This window comes from Hakea prostrata, chromosome 7 (genome assembly GCF_041222555.1).
Source record: "Hakea prostrata isolate BN-2017 chromosome 7, UWA_Hpros_2, whole genome shotgun sequence".
Classification (NCBI taxonomy): Eukaryota; Viridiplantae; Streptophyta; class Magnoliopsida; order Proteales; family Proteaceae; genus Hakea; species Hakea prostrata.
This window is the reverse complement of record NC_142606.1, coordinates 22,440,056-22,463,923: the sequence shown is the minus strand read 5'-3', so window position 1 is coordinate 22,463,923 and position 23,868 is coordinate 22,440,056. Positions and strand designations below refer to the sequence as shown.

The following is a 23,868-nucleotide window of genomic DNA, read 5'->3' as shown; positions in this document are numbered from 1 at the left end:
CATCATTTTCTTATGAATGTTCTTTTTTTCCATAATCCATTTTCTTATTATAATTGATGTTCATATGAATAAAAAAGCGCACGTGGTGTATTCTTTAAAAAAAAAAACGTATGCCGTAGATTGTACATATGTAGAAATTGACGGCGTAGGGAATTTCCCGCTCATATTTAAGATGGGGGCACTTCGTTCTCTCTCTCTCATCCATCTTATAATAAGCTTGAAAAAGCATAAAAATAAAAGCTCAATTTTGTTGCCCCATTTTTTCACTTCTTCCGCTTCAGGACTACAGCGTTAAAAAAAATGCAGAGGGAATGTCTGAAGCCAACGTCTAGGGTTTCAAATCATGGATTCTCCTGAAGGCAATCGCATCGTACCCACTTCATCAGCTTCGCCTCCCTTTCAAGTACAGTAAAATTCGTTTTTGTTGGTTTTTTCTTTTATTTATTTTTCGTTCTTTCACAAATAAATTTTGTTTTACTATGAATAAGGATGCTCTGAACTACTGGTTACCCTTGTTCATCCCTGTCGATGATCTAAAATTTTATTATTTCGTGCTTTATTATCTTTTCGCTGGGTAATCTAGAGATGGAATACCCATTTTGTTTCTTGTGAAAATTTCCCCATTGTAATTTTTGTGTGTGGTTTATGATGATTACGAAAGTGGGTTTTCTTCCCTTTTGTTGAATTGCTGTGATTAGGATTTTGATGCATTTGTTGGAGGTCTGCTTAGTGCTTGTATTGTAGATCGGCTCGCAAGTCATTCCCTAGCTAAGAAATTATAAAGGTTACCCATCCAAATCAAATTGTTTTGGCCGTTACCTACACAGTTGACCAGCGCGTTATTCAAGTTACTACGTTCTTTGACTAATCCATGTAACATTTTAGACGTTCTTTGAGCCTGATTTAGTGGTTTTTGTCAGCGTCTCAGTCTTCCAGTTTATGATGTGATCAAGGTAAAGTAATTGATTTTGTAGACCCATGAAGTTTGCTGCCATATCTTTAACGCGGGTACATATTTGCCTGAGAGAATGCAAACTACAATGAGCACGGTGTCATGCTAGCCCCCTCTGCAGTCAATCTGGCTAGTTCTCCTATAAATGAATGATGGGCTATCGAAATAGGTGCAACATAAGGCCAAGGGCCTAATTTTCATCTGGCAAAGATCTATTTGATATGGACACGTGCAAGTCTGTTTGAGCTTTAGTAGATGAATGTGCCATTCTTGAGTAGCCAACTTTTTCTCAGCATTCGTACAGTCCAATGCATGACAAATGCTTTCAAACACTCATCTTGAACAGCTGAGCATCTTATGCAATGGAGACATTAAGTGGCATATTGAATCAGTTTGGCTGTCTTAATATAGAGTATTTCCCCAACCAAATGCCCTAATGTGGAGAGGAAAAAGACACGTTTCTCATTTTTCTTCTCTAAACCACAGAAAATGAAAACTGCCTATATAGAGAGTATAATCTATGAAAAACGGGGGTTGATTACTTTATACACTTTATCTTCATGGTGGAACTAATTGTTGCACTTCCTAGTTGCCAATTTTATTGTATTCCAATTTTCCACCTTATTTTCTTTCACAACTTCTAAGCACTAAAAAAGTTTTACTTTTTGATATTTCATGTAGTATTTTGTAACAATAATCTAGTAGACATTGTAATGAAGTGTTGTTGGATCTACCCACTTGTTGAATTGCAAGAAGTTTTTAAGTTGTGCCTTTTCATACGACTTCTCAGCTTTCCGTTGAAGATATTATGTGTTGAGGTTGTCAAGCATATCTTTAGATTTATTGTTCTAGATAGAAAACACCCAGAATTTGTTTGTACAGCATTACTAATTTAGCACTGGTTCATCTTTTTTACTTCTAAATGAATTGCAGGAATCACCGTTCTCCAATTTCGTGCGCACTTTGTCTCCTATAAATTCAGTTAAATCTAATGTACAAGGATTTCCTAAACATAATATCCCCTTGCTACCTCCTGTGTTTACATCTCCCCGAATAATCACGCAGCACAGTGAAAGTTTCTTAAAAAGGTATTTTGTGCCTTCGATTGCACAGCACATTTTTTCTTTTCTAGTTAGATAATGTGGATTTTGATTTGGAAGCTGGTCATGTGTTAATTTTATTTTTGTTTTCAGGCCCCAGTTTTCACACCCATCAAATGCGGAGCTCTCTTTGCAAAATGATAGTTACAAGATGGTTGGAGGAGCTTCGGATATTTCCAACAGCTCTCGGAAGGAATCCGTTCAAGTTCATTCCTGCAGTCCTTCAGAATGTGTTGATGAATTCCTGGCTGATCCTGTGGACCCAGAAGACAGTGTGAATTCCATTCCTTTGGTCAGTTTGGAGCAAACTAATGGTGCACCTAAAGCACTAGAGAGTACTTCCAGCTTGAAGGAAAACATAGAAAAAGTCTATGATAAAGTTGATAGCAGGAAAGGCACTGACACTGAAGCAATGACAGAACCTGTTGCCTTATTAAAACAAGCTGAAGAGGAAGTGCCAGTAAAGTTGTTGTTCCCTGATGATCCAGTTGAATCTGAAGTTGAACAGCAGAAGGATTGTGAGATGCTTCTTGGTGAGCACAAAAGAGTAAATTCTGAGAAAATTGGTGCTCTTGCGGAGTCTGGTTTGTTCATACAACATGATTCTGTTGCACAAAATGACAAGAATTTAGTGTTCCAAATTTCTAAAGACTTATCCTCTATATATACAATGGAAGAGGAGCACGAAGATGCTGATTTTGATAAGAGACAAAGGCCTAATTGTTCCACAAATCTTTGTTCACATAGATCAGAAGATGTTACAATGCAGAATGCAGAAGGTAGGCAGCAGGATGAATTGGATTGTACCCCTCAATTGTTGCCTGAGTCTCTGCAGATACCTCAGGCATTTCAAGATCATAATGAGAAGTCAGGATTACTACCAAATGAGTCTCTTGAAAGCAGGATGCAGTGTGATTTTGAGGTATAAATTGATTCTTCTGGTTATCCTCTTTTAGCTCTTATGACGAGTGACCAATTTACTCATATGTAGAAATAATCTTGATATTACAAATGTTTCATTCTATGGTTCTTGTTTTGCTGAAGTTCATTAGAGCTTTAAAAATCTGTGCATATCTCATAGGAGTTGGGAAAAATATGATTCCTCCAATAAAAAATTAAATCCCTAGCAGATTCTAACATCCTCCTTTGTTTTGCAAGATTTTTGCAAGACTTTTTCTAACACCTCATTGTATGATATGGGAATTGAATTTAGTATAGCGTTCACCCCCCCACCCCCACCCCGGTTGGATAAGAGGAAAACATTGACACTGTTTTCCATGGTCAAGTAATAGTTTGAACAGCTATCCATGAAAATATTAGTAAAAGCATATAAGAATGCCAAGTTATAGTTTAAAATATGTTGTGCTTTGTATGTTGATAAACCTATGAGCTTGAATTAGATGGCAGTTGGTATGGGTTTAAATTGAATGATGGTTTCGCCCTTCCCCTTTTTAAGTTTGTTAAGCTTCATCATAGGCTCAATCATGAGAGTCCCCTTCTGTGGGTGCATGCTGCTGTTATCGGTTCCGTGGTGTTGTTTTGCGACTACTGATGTCTCTCCCTAACCTACTTGTCTCCCTCAATGTTGGTTGAGTTCTACTAAGAGTTCAATTTAGTTAGAGTTTTAGTTCGTGTAATTTTCTATTTCTTGTTACCCAAGTAAGGGTATTTATGTAATAGTCCTCTTTCCTCCTTATTATAAATAGAGGGCTTGAGATCGCACTGATTGATGAAGTCATTCTACCACAATTGATTTTCTCAACATGGCATTAGAGCCAAAAATCGATTAGAGAAAAAAAGGAAAGAAAAGCAAGAAAGGAAAGATCGTCTCTCTCTCTCTTGTTACTGCGAGTAGACCTGCTACTGCTGCAACTACATCACCTTTGCCCTTCACACCCATCGCTTGCCTTCCCATTCCCATCACTAACTTGAAAAAGCCCATTGCTAGACCTTCACACCCAAGATTTCTGCCATTGCCTTGATCTGTAATTCACCAATAACTTCTTTGTAGTTCATCTTCTAACCATCGAACCTGCCATCGTACCTATAAGGCCTACACTTCACCAATACCATTGTTGCAATTCATCTTCTAACCATCGAACCTGCCACCGTACCTGTTAGGCTTGCACTTCACCTCTTCGCTATACCAACAACCATCAAACTTTTTTTTTTTTTGGCACCAACTAGACGTAAAGAGTGCCTTCTTGCATGGGGAGTTGGAGGGAGAGGTCTATATGGAAATCCCACATGGTTTCTTTGATGACAATATTGCAGGGGAAGTTTATCGATTGAAGAGGTCAATTTATGGGTTAAAACAATCTCCTAAATGCTGCTTTGGACGCTTCCAAAAAGCAGTGACCTTTAGTGGGTACAAACAAAGCAATGCTGATCATACATTGTTTGTCAAGAAGTCAGGTACCAATATCACATTTTTCATTGTTTATGTAGACGATATTGTCATCATTAGGAAATTCAATGGTTGAAGTACTTTCTTGGCAGAGAGTTTGAGATTAAAGATCTAGGGAAGTTACAATACTTCCTAGGGATTGAGGTGGCTCGATTAAAGAAACCAGATGAAGTATCCTAGATTTATTATCAGAAGTGGGAATGTTGGGGTGTAAAGCAGTTGATACCCCCATTGAGGCTGGAGCTAAACTTAAGGAAAAAGAGGGAGAACCAATGGACAAAGGAAGATATCAAAGGTTGGTAGGAAAGTTTATTTAGTTGTCTCACACCAGGCTAGACATTGCTTATGCCATGGGGATAGTGAGCCAGTTCATGCATGATCCATATTTAGCTCATATGAAGACTATAACTAGAATACTGCAATATTTGAAGGGAACTCCTGGAAAAGGAATACTTTTGTCATCCACTGATAATCTCAGGGTAAAAGCATACACTGATGCAGACTGGGCTGAATCTCCTGACAGGAAGTCAAATTCAGGTTACTATACCTTTGTTGGAGGTAATCTTGTTACTTGGAGGAGTAAGAAACAAAATGTGGTAGCCTTATCCAATATTGAAGCTGAATATAGGGCCTTGGTTTGTGGAGTTTGTGAGCTACTATGGTTAAAAGGCTTATTAGAAGATATTGGAGTCCAAGTTCCAAACCCTATGATGCTATATTGTGATAATAAGGTTGCATTAATATTGCCAATAATCCTGTACAACATGATCGAACTAAAAACATTGAAATTGATAGGTTTTTTGTCAAAGGAAAGCTAGAACAAGGGTTCATCTACATGCCTTTTGTGAGGTCCAGAGACCAAGTGATAAATATTTTCACTAAGGGTTTGAAGGAATGAGATTTCCTTCCTATTGTAGGCAAGTTAGGCATGACTAATATCTATGTCTTAACTTGAGGGGTAGTGTTGGTTGAGTTCTACTAGGAATTCAATTCTGTTAGAGTTTTAGTTCGTGTAATTTCCTATTTCTTTTTCCCAAGTAAGGGTATTTATGTAGTAGTCCTCTTTCCACCTTATTACAAATAGAGGGCTTGAGATCACACTGATCGATTAATTCATTCTACCACAATTGATTTTCTCAACGCTCAACCTTTTGCATACCTTCCTTTTACATAGTACATGGCTTTAAGTCAATCTTAGATACTTACGGTGTTGTTTGTTGGAAAAGAACGTATGCACACAATTGGATGAATATCACCCACCAACTATATTTTATTATCTTTTTTCTTATGACATTGTATATAAACATCCTACACAAACCCAATCAAAACATTAGAATGAGCATTTAGGTTTATATAATCATAAAAAAACAACGTGTTCAAACTGTAAGGCAGTGAATACCTAGATCCCTAATAGAAGCCATTGCCTAGCAATGCTTTGACAACTATGGGATTGAGCCATCTTCTTGGTTGTTGTCCACTTGGAACCTTGCATAGGTGTTGCATCTCCATTGGTGGTGTGGTCAGATCTTTACAGCCTTCCTCCACCATCTCCCAAATCTCATAAAAAAGACTGAGGAAGTTACACGCATTCCTCTTCCATTGATTGTAATCTGTCCCATAGAAACTTGGTGAATGGGTGTTAAGACATTCGACTTGACTCTAGTATGAGTCTCGCATTGTCAACATTATTATCATAAGGTTCTATATGGAGGATTGTTGCTGGCAACCTAAGAAGGCGAATTATGTACGGCATAATAAAATGGCCAATTTTAACTTAGTTCTATGATTCTATCCAATGATGTGAAGAACAGTGTGAGGGGAGAAATAATTGAATGACTAATATTTATATTGGTTTGTGACGCAGAAACACGGCTTTAGCCCAACTCAAGCTCAATTGGGTTTCTGAACCAGATCATGAATGTTGTAGGATTTTACAAAATATATTATTTGGGAAATAATGCCTTTATTTCTTATATTTTATTCATTTTAGAAGTTAGATTCATAGGATATCTGGTTTTCTTTTGATTCTTTAGTTTCCCTTTTTGAGCTAGTGTCCTATTTAAAGAGTTAGATTCATAGGATATCTGGTTTTCTTTTGATTCTTTAGTTCCCTTATTTGAGTTAGTGTCCTAGTTAAAGAGTTTGTCTTAATTTAGGACTCTTTTAATTTTCTATATGCATTACATATTCCCCATTGCCAGATAGAAAATAAAAATATGATTTAACTTTATGTTTGTGAGATCCTGTGTGGCTGGTGTGCGCATGGGCACCCTTCTTTCCCCCTTTTTTATGGAATATTTCCTTTACTGTTCATCCTCTTATTCTAATTCTCTTTCTGTGAAAACCCACTGTAGAAGCACTACTCAGGTCTGCATTAATTGGGATCAGTGCCAAAGATCCCACCCCTGTCATCTTCTTCTTCCTCTATTTGCTTTTGTTCACTAGTTTTGACTTGCGATACAACAATTCAGAGGGAAAAGAAAAAAAGGCAGCAGAAGTGGAAGAAGCGGTAGTCAGAATGGCAGCCACAAAAGAAGGAGAAAAGAGAAAAAGAAAAAAAGAAGAAGAAAAAAGAGGAGAGAGGCAAGAGAAGTACATAGGAAAAAAAAGAGAAAGAAGAAGAAGAGCAGGCCAAAGAGAACCAGAAGCCAAAAAAAAAAAGAAAAGAAAAATAAAATGAAGAAGATGAAGAAGACAAATATAGATAGAAGAAAGAGCAGAACCAGCCATCAAGTAAAACAAAATATACATACCAACAAGTAGTCCTCATCCTTCAAAGTTGATCCTGAAATTTCTGCTTCTTGTTGTGGCACGTACAACTCCTCCTTTGAAGTTGCAAATTTCTGTCTCCATCTTGAGCTGGCAGATCCCCACTAGAAGATTACCTAGTGATATAACTCCTTTTATTTTACCACAACTTCCTATATGCACCCTTCTCTTTGAGAATTTTCTGTTTATTTATTTATTCTCAAGAACTACCCTCAGCTTTAACATGTCCCTTCTGACCTTATATTTGTTTTGTTTATTTTTTCTTTCTTCATTCCCTGCCGTATACCCTAAATTTCAGGTCTTACCTCTTCTATTTTAGGGCCTGTTTCTCTCTTTCCTAAATTAGCCCCATTCACTTGTTGATTAGTTTGCTCATCATTTTGATTCTCTTTTCCCAAACAACTCCTCCCTTCTATTTTGTCCCTGTTTTAGTTTTTTTTTTTTATCCTTTTAGCAATTTGTCCCTGATGTAACCAGGATTGGCAACCTTAGGGCCCTTCAAATTTTAGGCCCAAATCCAGCCCACAATTACGTGACACCAAGAGCTGGCCAAATTACCCTAGGGTTATTTTGGTCATTCCCCACCTCCTTTGGGCTCCAAAGTGCTCCAGAAGAATCTAGAGTAATTTTAGGAGCAAGGATCTACTCTTTGTTTTCCATTTGATCAAGTGGTTAAGAATCCCAGGTAGAGATGAGATCTCCCTAGTTGTATTCCACTTTCCACAAGGAGTCTAGATCTAGTTTGTTTTGAGTCCTTGGTTAATAAGTTATTGAAAAGTCCCAGTTGGAATCCAATTTTCAGGTAGGATTCCTTTTGGAAGTTGGTTGTTTATTTTGCAAGTTATCTTTCTAGAAGACTCCTTTTCTAGTTTTTTGAGAGTCCTTTTTAAAAGTTGTTGAGTTGTAATTAGATTCCCTAAGTTGAGTCCAAGTAAGTTTCCTAAGTTGAGAACTTGAGTCTTAGTTGGTTTCCCTTAGTTGTAAGTTTATAAAAGCCCCCCCCCCCCCCCACCTCAATGTAAACAAATCAGTTTTGGATATTGAATAAAAAATTGGGGTTGTGGAGAACAAAGCCCAAGACCTGGGTCTTTTGAGGGATATGAGTTTTCTTCAAATTCTACAATTCTCAAGTTCTTCATTTTCTCCAAAGTCTGCCGCAGCTATAGAAGAGTCCAATTTTCTGCAATTCATCCACGGCCCTCTTCCCTACCCTTAGCCATTCTTCCAAACCCTAAAACCAAAATCCTAATGCCCCTTTCACCATTTTTCTATTTTGCTGGAATTTTCTGGGATTTGCGGACTTTTTCTTAGATCTAAAATCAAGGTCAGATCTACGGCAATGTTAGATCTATCCCAAACTTTAGGAGCATCATTCCCCTACGCCTATGAGCTTCTCTTCTAATTTCAGCCCAGTTGGACCAAATCCTAACCCTAACCTTGAGTCCTAATCCAAGTAGGAAACCTAGTTTGAACCCTAGCCTTTAGGAATTAATTTTGAAAGTACAGAACAATAAAACAGAACTAATTCGCTCAAGTTTCAGCCTTAATACAGCCTGGTTGAACCCTATCATCCCCTCCAAAACCATTCCCCTCTTAACTCTAGACCCATGGTGTGGAAGTCAAATAATCTCATTCACGGGTCATATTTGGTTAAGTACTGCTGCTCTCTATTGGGAATTGACTAAGATCAGACCTGAAACAGTGAGATTTAACCCTAATTGTGCTGCTGTTCATTATAAGAGGATCCTAAGACTGGCCCAGACCTTGGGTTACATCATCTCTTCCCAAAAATTATTGTATAACCCACCCTTTTCTGATTTTAATTCCCAATATTACAGTTCTGCCACTCACTAATTGAATTCTTTTTAATTACAATTCTGCTATCCCCTTATAGAATCCCACTTATTTAAAAATCTGCAACTATTGTCATACATCCAATGCATGGAGATTGATCAAGACAATATATTCCTTCCATTAGTGATGGGGTCTGTGAGATGCATACATAATTATCTAATCTGATGAAATCAGAACTTTCTGATTTGACACAAGTAGAACTTTCTATTTTGATGACTGGTCTTTTTTGATGATACGATAACACGCATGTTACAATCCTGACAAGATTATTCAGATGTTGAAGAAATTGAGACCCATGAGAGAAATGATCAAACCAAGGTAAAAAATTCGATCGAAATGAACATTTCGACCGAAACTGGATACTTTTTTCCTGATTCTTGAAAACTCAACTTTGAGCCTCAAATGCACTCAAATTGATTTGGATTTTTGCATACTAGCTATTTCAAGCATAATAAACACTATAATAACTACTAGTTTACTAAAAAACTACTGAAAATGTAACATCCAACATTCCAAGTATATAGTACATGAATCAGAGAAGAAGCTGTATTGTTATTACTTACAAGTTACAAGTTACAACTTACAAGTCTATTCTATTCAAGCCTCAAGGTCTCCCTCTTCAGTCTGCACCCCATACAAATGACAATATAACTCCCATGATGTTTGCCCCCGCCCCATATAGTTTTGGACATAGTCAAGAACTGCACCTCTGTATGTGGCCTCATCCACATGCATAAGATTCCCTAATGGTGGGAAGTTGTGAATCTCCAAAGGAACTGGTGGTGGTGGGCCTTGTGGCTGTGGAATAGTGTGGAAGATCTGCTCAACAAATGAAAGACCACCCTGCCCCTGGCTCTCAGGACTAGGAGAAGGATAAGGATACTGATAAGGTCGTAGTGGCTGACTCCGATAATCGACAGTGGGAGGGACACCATAAGCTCCATAGGCCACTCCATAACCATAAGGCTCCAGTCGTGGCTGACTGGCTTGACCCTGAATCTGATAGCCAGGAGGGACACCATATGGTCCATAACCATAAGTCGACTCGGTAGAACCAAGACTCTCCACAGCAGTATCATATGAGGACTTTGCAGTCCTATGCCATCCGGATCCTCTGGAGGTTGAGGAGTCTCTAGCATCATCAATGCTCATCGATCTCATAGATCCCACCAAGCTCTTGGCATCGGATGGACGGTAGGACCCATATGATGGCGTGCCCTCTGTGCTCCAGCCATGCTGTCTCCCCTTCCCCTTCCTCGAATATGTAGAGGAAACATTTTTGCCTCGAGATGCAGCTCTAGTATGGTCTGAATCCTGTGTCGCGTGGGTGAATTGACTCTCTCCTGTGAATATCGGTGGTCGTCCTCCCCCCCTTGACTCTCACGTCCAGCAGGTGGTGGTGGTGGTGGTCTCTCCCTAGGATCAGCTGAATCCTGATCACGAGGTCCCACACCCTCCTCATCCCCTCCATCATCACCGTCATTGCCATCGTCATCATCACCACCATCGTCGTCATCACTGGAGGCCTGAGTCACCTCATCCTCAGTGTCGGACCAGAAAATCAAATCCTCACTCTGGGTGGATGCACTAGGGTGTGGCACGAAGGGACGGGCGGGCTCTGCATGTGGCCTCCCCTCCTGGGTCATGAAGTCCCTCACATCAGCCCCCCATTCTCTGCAATCTGACTATTGGGAAGACCTCCATCCTCATCCAGCAATCCGTCTCCACTATCCCTGATCCAGTCAACTACTGGGTTATCATCATCATCCATCTCAAATATGTCGGCCAACTTGATATTGGTTCTCTCTCTATCCATCCCCTGTCTAACATGATCCTCTCTCAGTCTCATATTATAGTGTAGGTAGACAAGGTCCTCTAGACGCTTCACACCCAATCGGTTGCGCCTCTTCGAGTGAATGAGGCTGAAGGTGCTCCAATTTAGCTCACAACCAGTGGCAGAACATGTTTGGGAGAGCACTTTGCTTGCAATCCTATTCAAGTTGTGTGAATCACGTCCAAATTGCAACCACCACTCAGCTGCAACAAACATAGACTCCAAGTCATTTTAATACTTAAATAACTAAATTAAAGATATAATATAATAATTAAATGTATAATGAAATAAATGAATGAACTTAGCCGCAGGGGCGGTTTCCCGTCCCGATACGGCCACAGCACGACCGAAGCTCCTAGTGGCATCCCTAAAAGCCTTTATCTAATATATAAAGAGAAAAAACAGTAACTAGTTAGTAGTTACTAGGTTAATGACTTAGTATAAAACTACGAATTGTGAATATCAAATGATTCTAATCACTATCTCACCTCCATAAGGATAACTGCTTGTTTAGCTGTATCCGGTTCGAACTTCTCCACTACAGTTTGGACAGCATCCATCAAATCTTGCCTCATCCCAAGATTGTCCTTGTAATGGTACTTGGGATTTAAATTAGTATGCTGTGTAAGAAAAAGTATGTCATAAAAGGGAATAATTAATGCTTAATAGTGTAATAACATAATGAAAATTAAATTAAATTCTAGACTTAACAACTCACCAGCCTTATACAGTGGATGTTGCAACATAGACTCCCATCTACTGTTGATGATTTGAAGGACTTTCTTGTTGCCGTGTGGGTGGACCTGAGCAACTTGCTGCTTCATCCTATCTACTGCAGCAAATATGTGTGCTAGAGTAGGTTTTCTTTTGCTGATCTACCATCCTCAACACATTCACCACAAAGCTCAAGCATCTTCACCACTATCCTCACATTGTGCCAGAAACTCTCATCAAGGATAGTCAACTGAGCTCTCCTTCCTCCCACTGATGAAGAAGCCTCCCAGTTAAACCACTCCTCTGATGCAAACATACTCTTAAGGCCAGTCTTCCTACTCTCAAAGCTCTGCAGTGCTATCCAATTAGTAGCAAATCTGGTTATGCCTGGCCTCACTAACTCACCCTGACACTTGTCCCTCATCATCCTTAATGCATAAGTGTGGTTATATATGAAGTTGCTAACATGTCGAGCTTGGTTCACCGTATTCTTCACAAGCTTGACCTTTCCAATCTCCTTCAACATTAAGTCAATGCAGTGAGCAGCACAAGGAGTCCAAAAGAGCCTATATCTCGTCCATCCATCAAGGCATCAAGCCATCAATACAAAGTTATAAAGTGTACATGTATATGTGTAATGTAAATATATGTATTTACAAATGAAAATTAATATTATATGTTTAGACTTTAGATACCTGGAGTTCTCCTGCATTTTCAACCCCGACTTTCTTGTAGTTGGAGCCATTATCGATCACAATTTGAACTACATTTTCCACTCCAACCTCCTTCACCACTTGCTTCGATAATTTGTAAATGTATTTTGCATCCTTCTTCTCACCGGATGCATCTCTCGACTTGAGGAACACTGTCCTCCCATCACAATTCAACATGAAATTGATGATGGACTGTCTAGTGGGACCAGTCCAACCATCAGCCATCAGAGTCACTCCATAATGATTCCACATGGGCTTTAATCCCTTAATGTACTCATTTATGTCCTCTTTATGCTTAGGCAAATGCACATTATATATCTCATATGGAGTGGGGCCCTGTACACCACTCCCAGCCCTGCCTATCTGCTCAATTATATCTCTGTAGTAGGGCCCCTGGGCTATATGTGCTGGAACACTATGGTAATGCGCCCATTTGGAGAAAGCCATCCCCACTTTCTCCTTCACACTCCCCCAGAAGTGCTTCAACTTTCTCTGTTTATGCTCAGGCCTTGCAAATAGGGCCGGATCATTGCGAAGAATCTCAAGATCCGGATTTGTAGGATGTGCTGAGGAAGCTCGACCCCTTGTAGGGGCCCGTGGGATAGGAGCCTCCTGCCTCACACTCTGAGACCTCCTCATAGGGACTTGGGAGCCACCTGTGCCTCCCATACCTACTGGCTCTCTAGAGGACCCACAACCCAGACCCCTTTGTTGCCTCTTGATGTCATCAATCCTCTGTTGCTCCCTACTCATCATCATCGCCCTCCTCAACTGATCGGCCTCTAGATCAGGGTCACTGTCTCCTGGCTCATCCCTACCATAACCCTCAAGATCTGGAAGGTCATCTAAGTAGGCATCCTCAAACTCATCCCTCTGTGTTTTCTTCTCTTTCCTCTTTTGCTTTCCACTACTAATATATGAGGCCATTGACCTCTTGACCTCTACAGGCACCTTTGGGCACCCTGTTACATCCCTGTTGCCACCAGCTAGATGCACCTTCAATCTAGTGGCCCCACCTCCTCCTATTTGTTTCTTACAGTAATTACACTCGCTCTTCCTCTTATCAGCTGTCAATGGCCTCCCATGATCCCAAGCTATGTCTGACATCTTTAAAATAGAGTGCCTGATACAAGAAACACACACTAAGTATCTTGAAAAGCTCCACAATATGCTCCAAAAATGACATACATGCTTCTAATAATAACCTCATATTTTTAAATATATATAAAAAAATGTATAACTATAAAAGTAATTTTTAATCTATAAATAATTTTAAAATATATAAAATACACACTAACTATCTTAAAAATATCCACAACATGCTCAAAAAATTTGCATACATGCTTCCACTAATACTCTCCTATTTTTAAATTTAAAACAGAAATAAATTATTTTTTTAATATTTTAATTTTTTATAATAATTTAAATATATATTAAATACAGTGAAATTACATAATTAACAGAAAAAAATTTAATTTAACACCATCACAGAAATATGGTGTCTCATCTCTCATATACATTCATTTGAAGCTTATACATGTACTATACATAAACATTTTTAACAATATACATAATTTAGTAAATAATTTTTAATAACAGAAAAATAAAAAAATAGTAGGAAGAATAAAAAAATAATTTTGACACTACAAATTCATAGATCATCACTCTAAAGTAAACATATATAAATTTGGAAGCAATCTAACATGATTTAAGGCACAAATGAAACAAAAATAAAAAAATGAGGAAGTTGGTTACTCACCTTGCAAGATTTGAGAAAATGCACAAATGGAGGAGCAAATCACGTGTTTGAAGGAAATGGAATACTAGAAATTAGGTGTAGAATGGGATGAAAGCAAGAGAAATCAACAAAAATTGCAAAATAGGTCGAAATAGCTATGGCGATATGGCTCGAAATCTCGAAACAGCGTCGATTTTGGGTATTTTATAACTTGTGGAAGTGTTGTTTCGGCCTGATATGGTATCGGCCCGAAATATCAACTCGTATCAACCGAAATTTCGGTCAATACGAAACGAAATGGATACTTTTCGTGCCTACTACTATATTTCGTTTCGAGTTGGATTTTTGCAGGCATTACGATCAAAATTTCGACCATTTCGATCGAATTTTCTTCCATGGATCAAACTGGCGTGCATGGTTTGATAAAAGTTGAAATTGAAGAATTGTTTAATGGGCCGATTTTGGCTGTGAATCCCCATGAGAAGATTCCCATTGAAGAGCTAGTCATTAGCTGACAGCCATAAACTGGTTGACTTTGAGATCCACTGGATAATCGCCCCATCAAATTCAATATTTGTGGATGCCAATCGCGTTGTGTTGATCCTCTCATTTTACAAAGCTGATGAGCAAATTTTCTCAATGCTAGGAGAGTTGATGTAGAAATGTGCCTTAGGCCAACCCAAACCCAAATCCTGTTGCGTCCAAACTAGATGAACCATTCCCAGCTTGAATCATGGATCGAGGAGGATTTTTAGAAGTTAGATTCATAGGATATTTGGTTTCTAATTCTTTAGTTTCCTTGTTTGAGTTAGCGTCCTAATCAAAGAGTTACTCTTAATTTAGGGATTTTTTAAATTTAAATATTCTTGATGTAATCCCCCCCATGGTGAGACAGAGAATGAAAATATAGTCTGAGTTTATTTTTGTGAGAGCCCGTGTGGCTGGTGTGTGCGTGTACAGACTTCTTTGTCCTCTTCTACTAGTTTTCCTTTTGTGAAAGCCCACCTTAGCAGCCATATCCCAAGTCTGCATTAGTTAGGCATCTTGCCTACACCATTACCAAGAGATCCCACACTTGGACTTTCCTCTATTCAATCAAATTACCTTATGGCATTGACAGAGCCTTCTATAATTGTTTTACTGATTCCAGTGAAACCAAATATTAAGGTTCACACTCAAACCCAGTGATTTTCTGGTCTGACCCCTAACCATTAATCTTCCAGTGTAGTTTATGGCTAATTGCTGACAATGCCATGTTTACAAATGAAATTTAATCCTATAACACTATGATGCCAAGTATTCAAGTGAAAATGACACAATAATTCTCTCAAAGCTCTGATTGTCAGATCTCATTATCAATAGAGTTCAGAAAGTATAACTCTCTTTAATCCGTAGGAATTGAGGTCAAGGAATAATGGAGCAGTCACCAGCCGACTAGTACATCATCTGTACCATAGTTCTAAAGCTCATTGAGATGTCATAAAACTTCAGAATTTCAATCTGGTCGAGACTTGAGATGAGATCTCTTACGAGACCTTAATTCTGTTGTTTGGGTAAACTTGAACAAAATTTGTTCAACATCTTGGATATTTTGAGCTGCTTGAGAAGAAACTACTGTTCTCAAATACAGTGTGGCATTCATATCTTGATCTGGCATGTTATATTTTGTATGAATACACTGTTGTAGACACATAATATTGAATTGTTGGTACATGGAAGATTATCGTGTCTATGACATATATGTGGTTCAGTGTACTTGGGTATCTGATTAAAATGAAAATTTTGCTGTAATTTGTAGTTTTTACTTTAATTCTTCACTATTTCTTAGGTAATTTTATATTATGAGTCTAAATTTATTTTTGCAAAATTTACTTGTTTTATTTTCTCATTTTCTCAGAGTAATCAAACAATGTGTATAGCAATGTACTTCAAAGTTGTAGTCGACTATGCTATTTGCTTATAGTAACAAAAATAAAAAAATTCACTGTCCCATTTAGATCTTGAGAATCTCGAACTGGTTGAGATGCCTCCTCGAGACAAGTTTTTGATCCTTTATCCGTACACAGCCTGGTTTCTTACCACCGTATGTTTGCCTCTAGTTATTATATGTTCTGCTCTCACTATTCCACTGGATGTGGTTTGACATGCCTTTTCTGGGTCAGGGTCATCTGATTCTTTAGCATTTTAGCTAGCTCCCCACATGTGTTTGGTCTATTGCCTTTCTAATATACCAACTAAGGTCTAGTTGTTCACTTGTGGTCATTGTCTAGCTCCTTGATTAAAGTTATACCATTTAAGGTCTTTTAGCCGTTTAGGTGCCTTAGAAGACTAAGTCTTGTTTTTCTGCATGAACAACTTAGTAGACGAAGTGCTAAGTTGGTGGATCTGAGAGCATATGTGAGACCCACGTTACAGCCTAACAATTACTTACAACTTACAAATTAAGATACTCATCGAGTTTGAAACTTTCCAGTTGAGCTCTGGGAGCATTATCCAGTGGTCTTATTGAAGTAAAGCTTGAGTCTTCAATTTGACTATTCAATTATAACATAATTAATGTTGGTGTTTGTAGAGGTGCTTATGGACTGATGATGAGTTTGGATTCTGATTAACTTTCGCTAAGTTTTTAATATCCATATCAGGAGATATCTTGATCTGCGATCCAAACAAAGACCAACTGATCCAGTGACAAAAAGCCTTGTGATAACATTTCAGCTTATCCCCAAACCTTGAGCTGTTCGGAAGAGAATGCAACAATGTATTGCAACACCCACTGCATGTGCAGGCCTGTATACATATAGCTCTGTACTTAATACCAACACATGGTGTCAAGGGTACACAGTCCAGGGGCATAACAAGGTGCCCCACATGTACCAGGATTAAACACCAGCCTCCTGATTCTCATAACATGTTACAACAGTTTACCCTGAAAATTCAAGCCGTTAGGAATGGCACACTACAATGTATATCAACAATAGTGTACTGCATTATTCACTGTTCCACCTGGTACGATGGATCTATCCCATCTGAAACCAATACTCATTTGCGGGTCCAATGAATTAGTGCTGATTTTGGAACCACATGTCATAATTTGATGAGTTATGAGTTATGACAAACTGATTTCTAGCAAGACTAGTATAATTGAATTTCTGTTATTTATTTCCTTTGAATATTTATTGCCAGTAGAATAATTGCAACAATCAATGTAGGAAGCCAGTCAGCATCAACGGGGCACGCTTAGACGTTGTCTACAATTTGAAGCTGCAGGTGGTCAGAGAAATGTTGCTGGGAGTGTTGGTCAGAACCCAGAAAATATGACTCCTCGTACTTCTGACTTGGGGGATCTGGATTTATGTGATCTTGTACCAAGTGTTGCTTCCAGTCCAAAGCAGCCATTGGATTTATCTCAACCTGCCCCTTCTAAGTTGTCTCACTCCCTGTTTCAAAGTTCAGATACTCGAGTTGACAAGTCTGTTCGAGATTGTGGTCATGCTGCTGTAACAGCTCCAGTGCCAACTGGTATTGGCTTGCACTTAAATAGCATGGTCCATTCTTCGGCAAGGGTGAGTGGTATAACTAGAAGCATGAAATCCGTGGAAAAGAGGCATGTGAATGTACAACAGCAGAAGTCATTTTGTGTTACTAACATTCATTTCCAGGATGACTCAAATAGTAGCTCACTTCCATTGAAAATGGTTGGGGAAAATTCATCACTTGTTGATGATACTCAGCAAGAAAGTCAGGCTATTGTTCTCACAACGTCTGACTCCTCTCAGTTACCTGACAATATGAATGCTATGAAAACACCTCAACAGTTGCAACTCAGTCACTCAATCCCAACTCGTAAAAGAAAATATGCCTCTGAAAGTGCGGATATAGTTGAGGAGTTCAACCATCCAAGCCCCAAAAAGGGCAGGCAAGTTCTCTTGATTATTCTTTGGAGTTCAAATATTTTGTAATTTTTTTAATTCAGGGCAAATGTAATTAGGATCTTGATTATGTCCAGGAGGAAGGCATCATCCAGCACTCAGAATGATGGTGGTTGCAAACGTTGCAATTGTAAGCGGTCAAAATGCTTGAAACTGTAAGTGCCAAGAACAGTTTATTATTCTTATTGTTGGTCAGAGTTACTGATTGTTTTTTCTTTTTTCCTACATTTTGGCAGTTATTGTGAATGCTTTGCGGCGGGGGTATATTGTGCTGATCCATGTGCATGCCAGGAGTGTTTCAACAAGCCTGAACATGAAGACACAGTTCTCGGGGTCCGTCAACAAATTGAGTCCCGCAATCCTCTTGCATTTGCTCCAAAGATTGTGCAGCGTGTCTCTGAGTCTTCAGCAAACAGTGGGGTAATAAGCCCCTTCTCTAAACAAATCTGAGTGTAGTCCTTTTGACTTGAACTTAAACTCAGTGGCTAGAATCTTATCTGTAGGAAGAAAGTAACCGAATGACACCATCGTCAGCAAGGCACAAAAGAGGATGCAATTGTAAGAAATCAATGTGTTTGAAAAAATACTGCGAATGCTATCAGGTTTGCTTTCTTTACTCATCTGTGTTGTGTATCACATTTCGCTTTTTTGATTTTTCTGATTGGAAATTCCTACCTGTTCTGCCTTAAAGTCTGGTGTTGGATGCTCTGAAGCTTGTCGATGCGAAGGATGTAAAAATGTTTATGGTCTGAAGGAAGGTAAGGGTTATACTAAATGTTTTCTTCTTCAACTTTGAATATTATCTTCTTTTAAACTACTACTGCTTCTTTAGTTTTCGGAATACACAAACCTTACACACTTTCTATGTAGTAGCTGTTTTTTCAAAATGTAAAGCTAAAGATAGGATCAGCTTGTGCAACCCCATTTAGCCCATGAGTCAGAGAATTAGATATAGAGGACAAAATACAGTAACTTAGTGGTTTATCAAGGAATATTCAGTCATCAACTTGGTTTAAATGGAGGAGCAACATGCTTCTAACAGTTGCTTGGGAGTGAAACATCATATATTTGATTATTTTGGTAGCAGTTGCGGAAGCAGCAGCAGCTCAGAATCAGTAACAGTAAATTGTGGACAAGAGGAGTAGTTTAGTTTTCTCAGCAATGCAGCCCTAAGATATGGTAGTTGACAGCAAGGTTTCCTATATCCTAGGTGTTTAGCTCTCACAGCAGGGCCTAGCACTTCTTACAAGTTACAACTCATGCAAGAAACAAGAGAATAAGCTCAATGCACTTGGCCGAGAATCCCAGATTACATATTTATAGAGCAAAGGGTTGCTTAGCAAATATTGGAACTCCTTATTTACAAAAATAGATTATTTAGCTAATATCCTTGGCAATTACAAAATAGAAACTTCATAATATGAAATTGACAGTAAGAGAGATGTTTCTACTTGGCCTTATAATTCAGCCACATGCATGAATACTAAAATAGAAAATAATTAAATAAAATCTTCTGCATTCTAAGAGATCTTCAAGTGGTTGGTCCTGGTCCCCAATATCTTATAGTATCATTCACACATTAACACCCTTCTAGAATACCTGCTGATCTGGTCCTGTTCCAGGTGGTACAAGTGAGGCTGGTTCAATTCTGCTGAGTTTCTACATCAGTGAGTAAGATGTGTAAATAGTTGTCTAGGCATTGCCTTGATTTCCAGCCCCCCATCCGGGCAGATGCTTTGCTTGCCATGACAGACAACTATGATGGGTGTAACTAGAAGACAGAGAGTGAAGAAAACAAACAGAGTGCAATTACTTCCTCCTTCTGCGGAAGGGGCAGTCCTACTATTTTTCCTAAAGCAGCCAGTGTGCTGAAGGCCATAACCATTATGTAATCCTTGACCAGTTTTTAAGTAATCATACTTGAAAAATGTCTGCATTGAAATGCATGCTTGCTGTTGTCTTGGGTGGAGCTTAGCAATTTAGCATAACAGCAACAATAGTTCTGGGTTAGGGAATGAGGAAGCTTAATCATTTCTATTATTGTTTCTTGAGCCCTATAATCATGACTTTGGTAATGACTGGAGTTGGAACTCCATTACTCTAATGTTGTCAAGGGAAACACGCAAAATCACCTCCAAGGTTTGGCTTTCGTGTTGACCTTTTCTTGCACAAGATATTGGTTTATTAACTTCCTTAAATTTGGTGAGATGAAACCAACTTGATGCCTTTTACTTCATCTCTATTGCATGACCCTCGGAAATGGTGTATCCCTCCCATTTAAGGTTAAAGCAATCTCCAATTGTGAACTGATGACAGACTGACCTTGTCAAAGCTCTCCATGGCTTCTTTGATGCATCTTCACTTGGATGAAGACCTAACTACCAAGATCTTTTAAGTCAGAACCAACTTTGGTTTTCAGCTAAAGGGTAAGTGAAAATTTTGGGTACACTAAGGGAATCCTAGGTTTGAGGGTTAGAATTAGGTAATAGTGAGTAGAATAAGGAAATAACTACTGTCTATAATTAACGGATCCTGATTTGAGGTTGGTTATGATATGTGGTCTTGGTTCCTGAAAGTTAGAACTACTAGAGAAGAGATAGGAACCAAGAGTCAATGTGCTTGGGTAGTTAAATTTGATTTCAGACTAGTTTAGGGGTTTAGGTTAAATTTACAATGTGCTGCAGGTGAGAAGACTCCTAGGAGTTGATGTAGACTTTAGGGGGAGGTTGGGGGAACTAAGATTCCTAGGTCAAAGGGGTTAGCGAGGATGTTGAGGTTTGTAAATTGGATCAAACCCCCATTAATGTTTGTGAAATCCTAACAACTTTTGATGGCTGATTTATAAGTTAAGGGTGCTGCAACCTTAGGTTCAAATGGGGCTTTTCTGCTATCAGAATCTTGTGAGAGAATAAATGAAAAAAAATCAAAATTAGAGGGGTTTAAGGAGAAAGGTCCCAGATGTTGGGAAGGGTGAGATGCATATTTCTCTCCTAGGTCCTAGACCTGCTTGAACACTAGTCAGCATCTATCATGGGGGGTTCATCTTAGCTCTTGAGGAAGGTTTCTGCCTATGCCCAAATTGAACTATAGAAACTGTTAGGTGTGACCCGAAATCTCGTACCCGACTTTGAAGTTTGATCTGCACCAACATATTTTGGTGGACAACTCGAATGACCTGTTTTTTGAGTTTTGTGATTGGAGCAAAGCCTATCAATGATCTTGTTTCTGATGCCCCCACTCCATGACCCGACTTGACTTGATGGGTCACCCATTTACTCGATTGAAACTCTATAAATATTTATCTCATGTTCTCCTATTGAGTCATTGTGAGATTTGGTGATTTTCATCTCAGGGTTTTGGGTGAGAGTTTTTATAATGCAGTTTTTGGTGATTGGCTGAGATATTTCCATTGTAATCTTCTTCCTACATAGTGAAAATTCTTCACCTGTGGATGTACAGATTGCTTTGGTGTGTGAATCATATTAAATCTCTGTGTTGCTTCGATTATTTTAGTTTCTGTTTGCGATATCTTGGTGCTTTGTTAAATGAAACAAGTTGAACCAAGGTTATACTAGCCAATCAACAGCAAACAGTATAATGTTCTAACACACCCCAAATTTAGGTCTATGTTTGGTGGTCCAGAAATTTTCTGACAGAAAACATCCAAATGCCAACGTAATAATTTTTATACTGGCAAAGAACCTCTTTCCGTAGTTCTCTATGGGACAAAAGTTATACTTGTATACACTAAAGGCCATCTTAGTTTTTGTCCCCCTTCTTTAGCTTGGCATGGTTCCTCCTTTTTCTTTCCATCAAAAGTATATTTACTTGGGCTGTGATGAAATTACAGAATTTATATACAGAAGGGTTGTTGATGAAAGATGGGAGGACCTATCTGATGAAAAGCTAGATATGGTGGAAGTAAGGCGTGACCATTCACATCGGGAGCATTCTCATCCTGAAAGCTTGTCACCTCTCACACCATCCTTCGATTGCTCTAAGTATTGCCCCATTGTTGCACCTCATTCTCCATTTGAACATAACTAAATGATGTCAGATTCTTTCATGGGAATTTTTTTAATTTTGTTTTTGTTTCCCCAAGAAGATTAATATCTTTCATTTTTCAGTCATGGAAAGAATGTGTCCAAACCACGAGTACCTGCTAGAAGACGTCTACCATCTCCAGAATCGGATTCTTCGGCTTTATCATCCTATGGCAAGTCTGCAGGGTCTCCAACCAATAACTATGGGAAGCAACAAAAAATGAGTGAAGAAGTTTTAGACATTGTTACCTATGATCGGGATTTGGACTGCACTAATGTGGGAAGAGTTGACCAATTCACGCCGAGATGGGATGTGCTTACACAAAACTGCAATTTCACTCCATCGTTGCATCCTTCAAGAGCTACTGCCTCTTTTTTCCCATCTAGTTCCAGTGACTATGTAAAAGTTTCAGGAGCCTTGTCATCTTGTGGAAGTGTCCACTTATCATCAGTTAGTTCCCTTCGTTGGCAAAGCTCACCCATCACTCCTATGCCGCACTTAGGTGGTAATCATTTCACACCGGAAATGGACTCTGATAATGGACTATATGACGTCCTGGGTGATGAGACACCTGAGATATTGAAGGATACTGCTACTCTCGTCAATGTTGTCAAAGCAAGTTCTCCAAATAAAAAGAGAGTTTCTCCTCCACACAGTCGGTTGCATGAGGTGAGGCCTAATTCTTCAACATCTCTGAGAAGTGGCCGCAAGTTCATTTTGCAGGCTGTACCATCATTCCCTCCGCTCTCGCCAGACTGTGACCCCAAGGGTAGTGGCGGTGACAAGTGAATGGTGCAGTAAAAGACAAAGGTTAGCATTTGGTTTTCGTTCTTTTCAGGACTTTTATGTTACATCCTTTTGACTTTTAATTCACAGAATTGCTTTTATTTGACAGTATCCTGCTTTGCAGTGGCTTGTGGTTGAGACCAGAAAGAGCGGATGCTGTGATGAGGTGCTTTTAGAAATGGCACCAGTTCGGGCAGATCCTGACTTGTGAACTTCTCCAAATCTATCATTCTTGGCTGTTCTTGCCGTAATTATCAGTACTTTAGGACCCCTTTTTTTTGACAGGGTACATTTCCAAAAGTGGAAGATAAATGGTAGTGACATCGGCAGTGAACCTACCTCTGTGACTTAGCTTTACCCTACTAGTTCACTCAGTATTATTGTTGTCTTGTCTTTACTGCATTGCTTATAAAAGAGATGTGACCCTTCGGCTTGAATACCTTGATTCTTATATGAGTAAATGATTCTCATTTCCCAACTAAGAAAAATTAAAAGAAAAATTGTGAAAAATATTGCAACAATGAAAGCATGCAATTTTCCACATTTTAAAATATATCTTCTCATCTACTTGTGCATGATACTTTGTCAAGACACCCATTGACAGCAGTGGAAGCCATCTCAAAAATTAATAGCTACTTCTGATTGCTTTTTGGAATCTCTAGTTACAAGGCTGAGAAGCAGTGCAGGTTCTCAGCCTGGTCCCATGTCAACGGCTGAATAGCTTAAAACTGTGCTTGCAGTTTGGCCCCAGATCACTGCACCTTGCAACTCTAAATGCCTATATTGTTTTGCTTTAATGTGATTCAAACCAATTTTGTTAGTGATAAGAATATGTTGTGTGTCAAAAGAGCCATTCGCTATACCCAGATACAGGGGCAAGTGAAGTGTTCATTGAACCCATCTTGGTTGATGTTCTCATGTGCACTTGCATTTGGCTAGTCACTGGTCCTGGGGGCATGCTCCTGGCAGTTGAAGTTTGCTTCGAATGCTGGTGAAAGCTAGGTTTATCTGTATCTTTTGGATCATGT

At 38.9% G+C, this 23,868-nt stretch overlaps 1 protein-coding gene across 2 annotated transcripts; it reads left to right on the top strand.

The window, feature by feature from the left end:
• Window positions 1-217: 217 nt before the first annotated feature.
• On the top strand, window positions 218-23,508 carry LOC149010598 (uncharacterized). Of its 2 annotated transcripts, none has more exons than XM_089160797.1 (11): window positions 218-403; window positions 1,886-2,040; window positions 2,146-2,974; window positions 17,291-17,997; window positions 18,088-18,165; window positions 18,247-18,430; window positions 18,514-18,612; window positions 18,702-18,768; window positions 21,861-22,011; window positions 22,138-22,864; window positions 22,950-23,508. In XM_089160797.1, exons 1-10 carry the CDS (start codon window positions 344-346, stop codon window positions 22,841-22,843), a joined length of 3,036 nt encoding a protein of 1,011 aa, XP_089016923.1. In that variant the 5' UTR covers window positions 218-343; the 3' UTR covers window positions 22,844-22,864; window positions 22,950-23,508. The 2 variants fall into 2 exon arrangements, with proteins under 2 accessions (XP_089016923.1, XP_089016922.1); XM_089160796.1 differs by having other exon boundaries at window positions 22,965-23,507.
• Window positions 23,509-23,868: the final 360 nt, after the last annotated feature.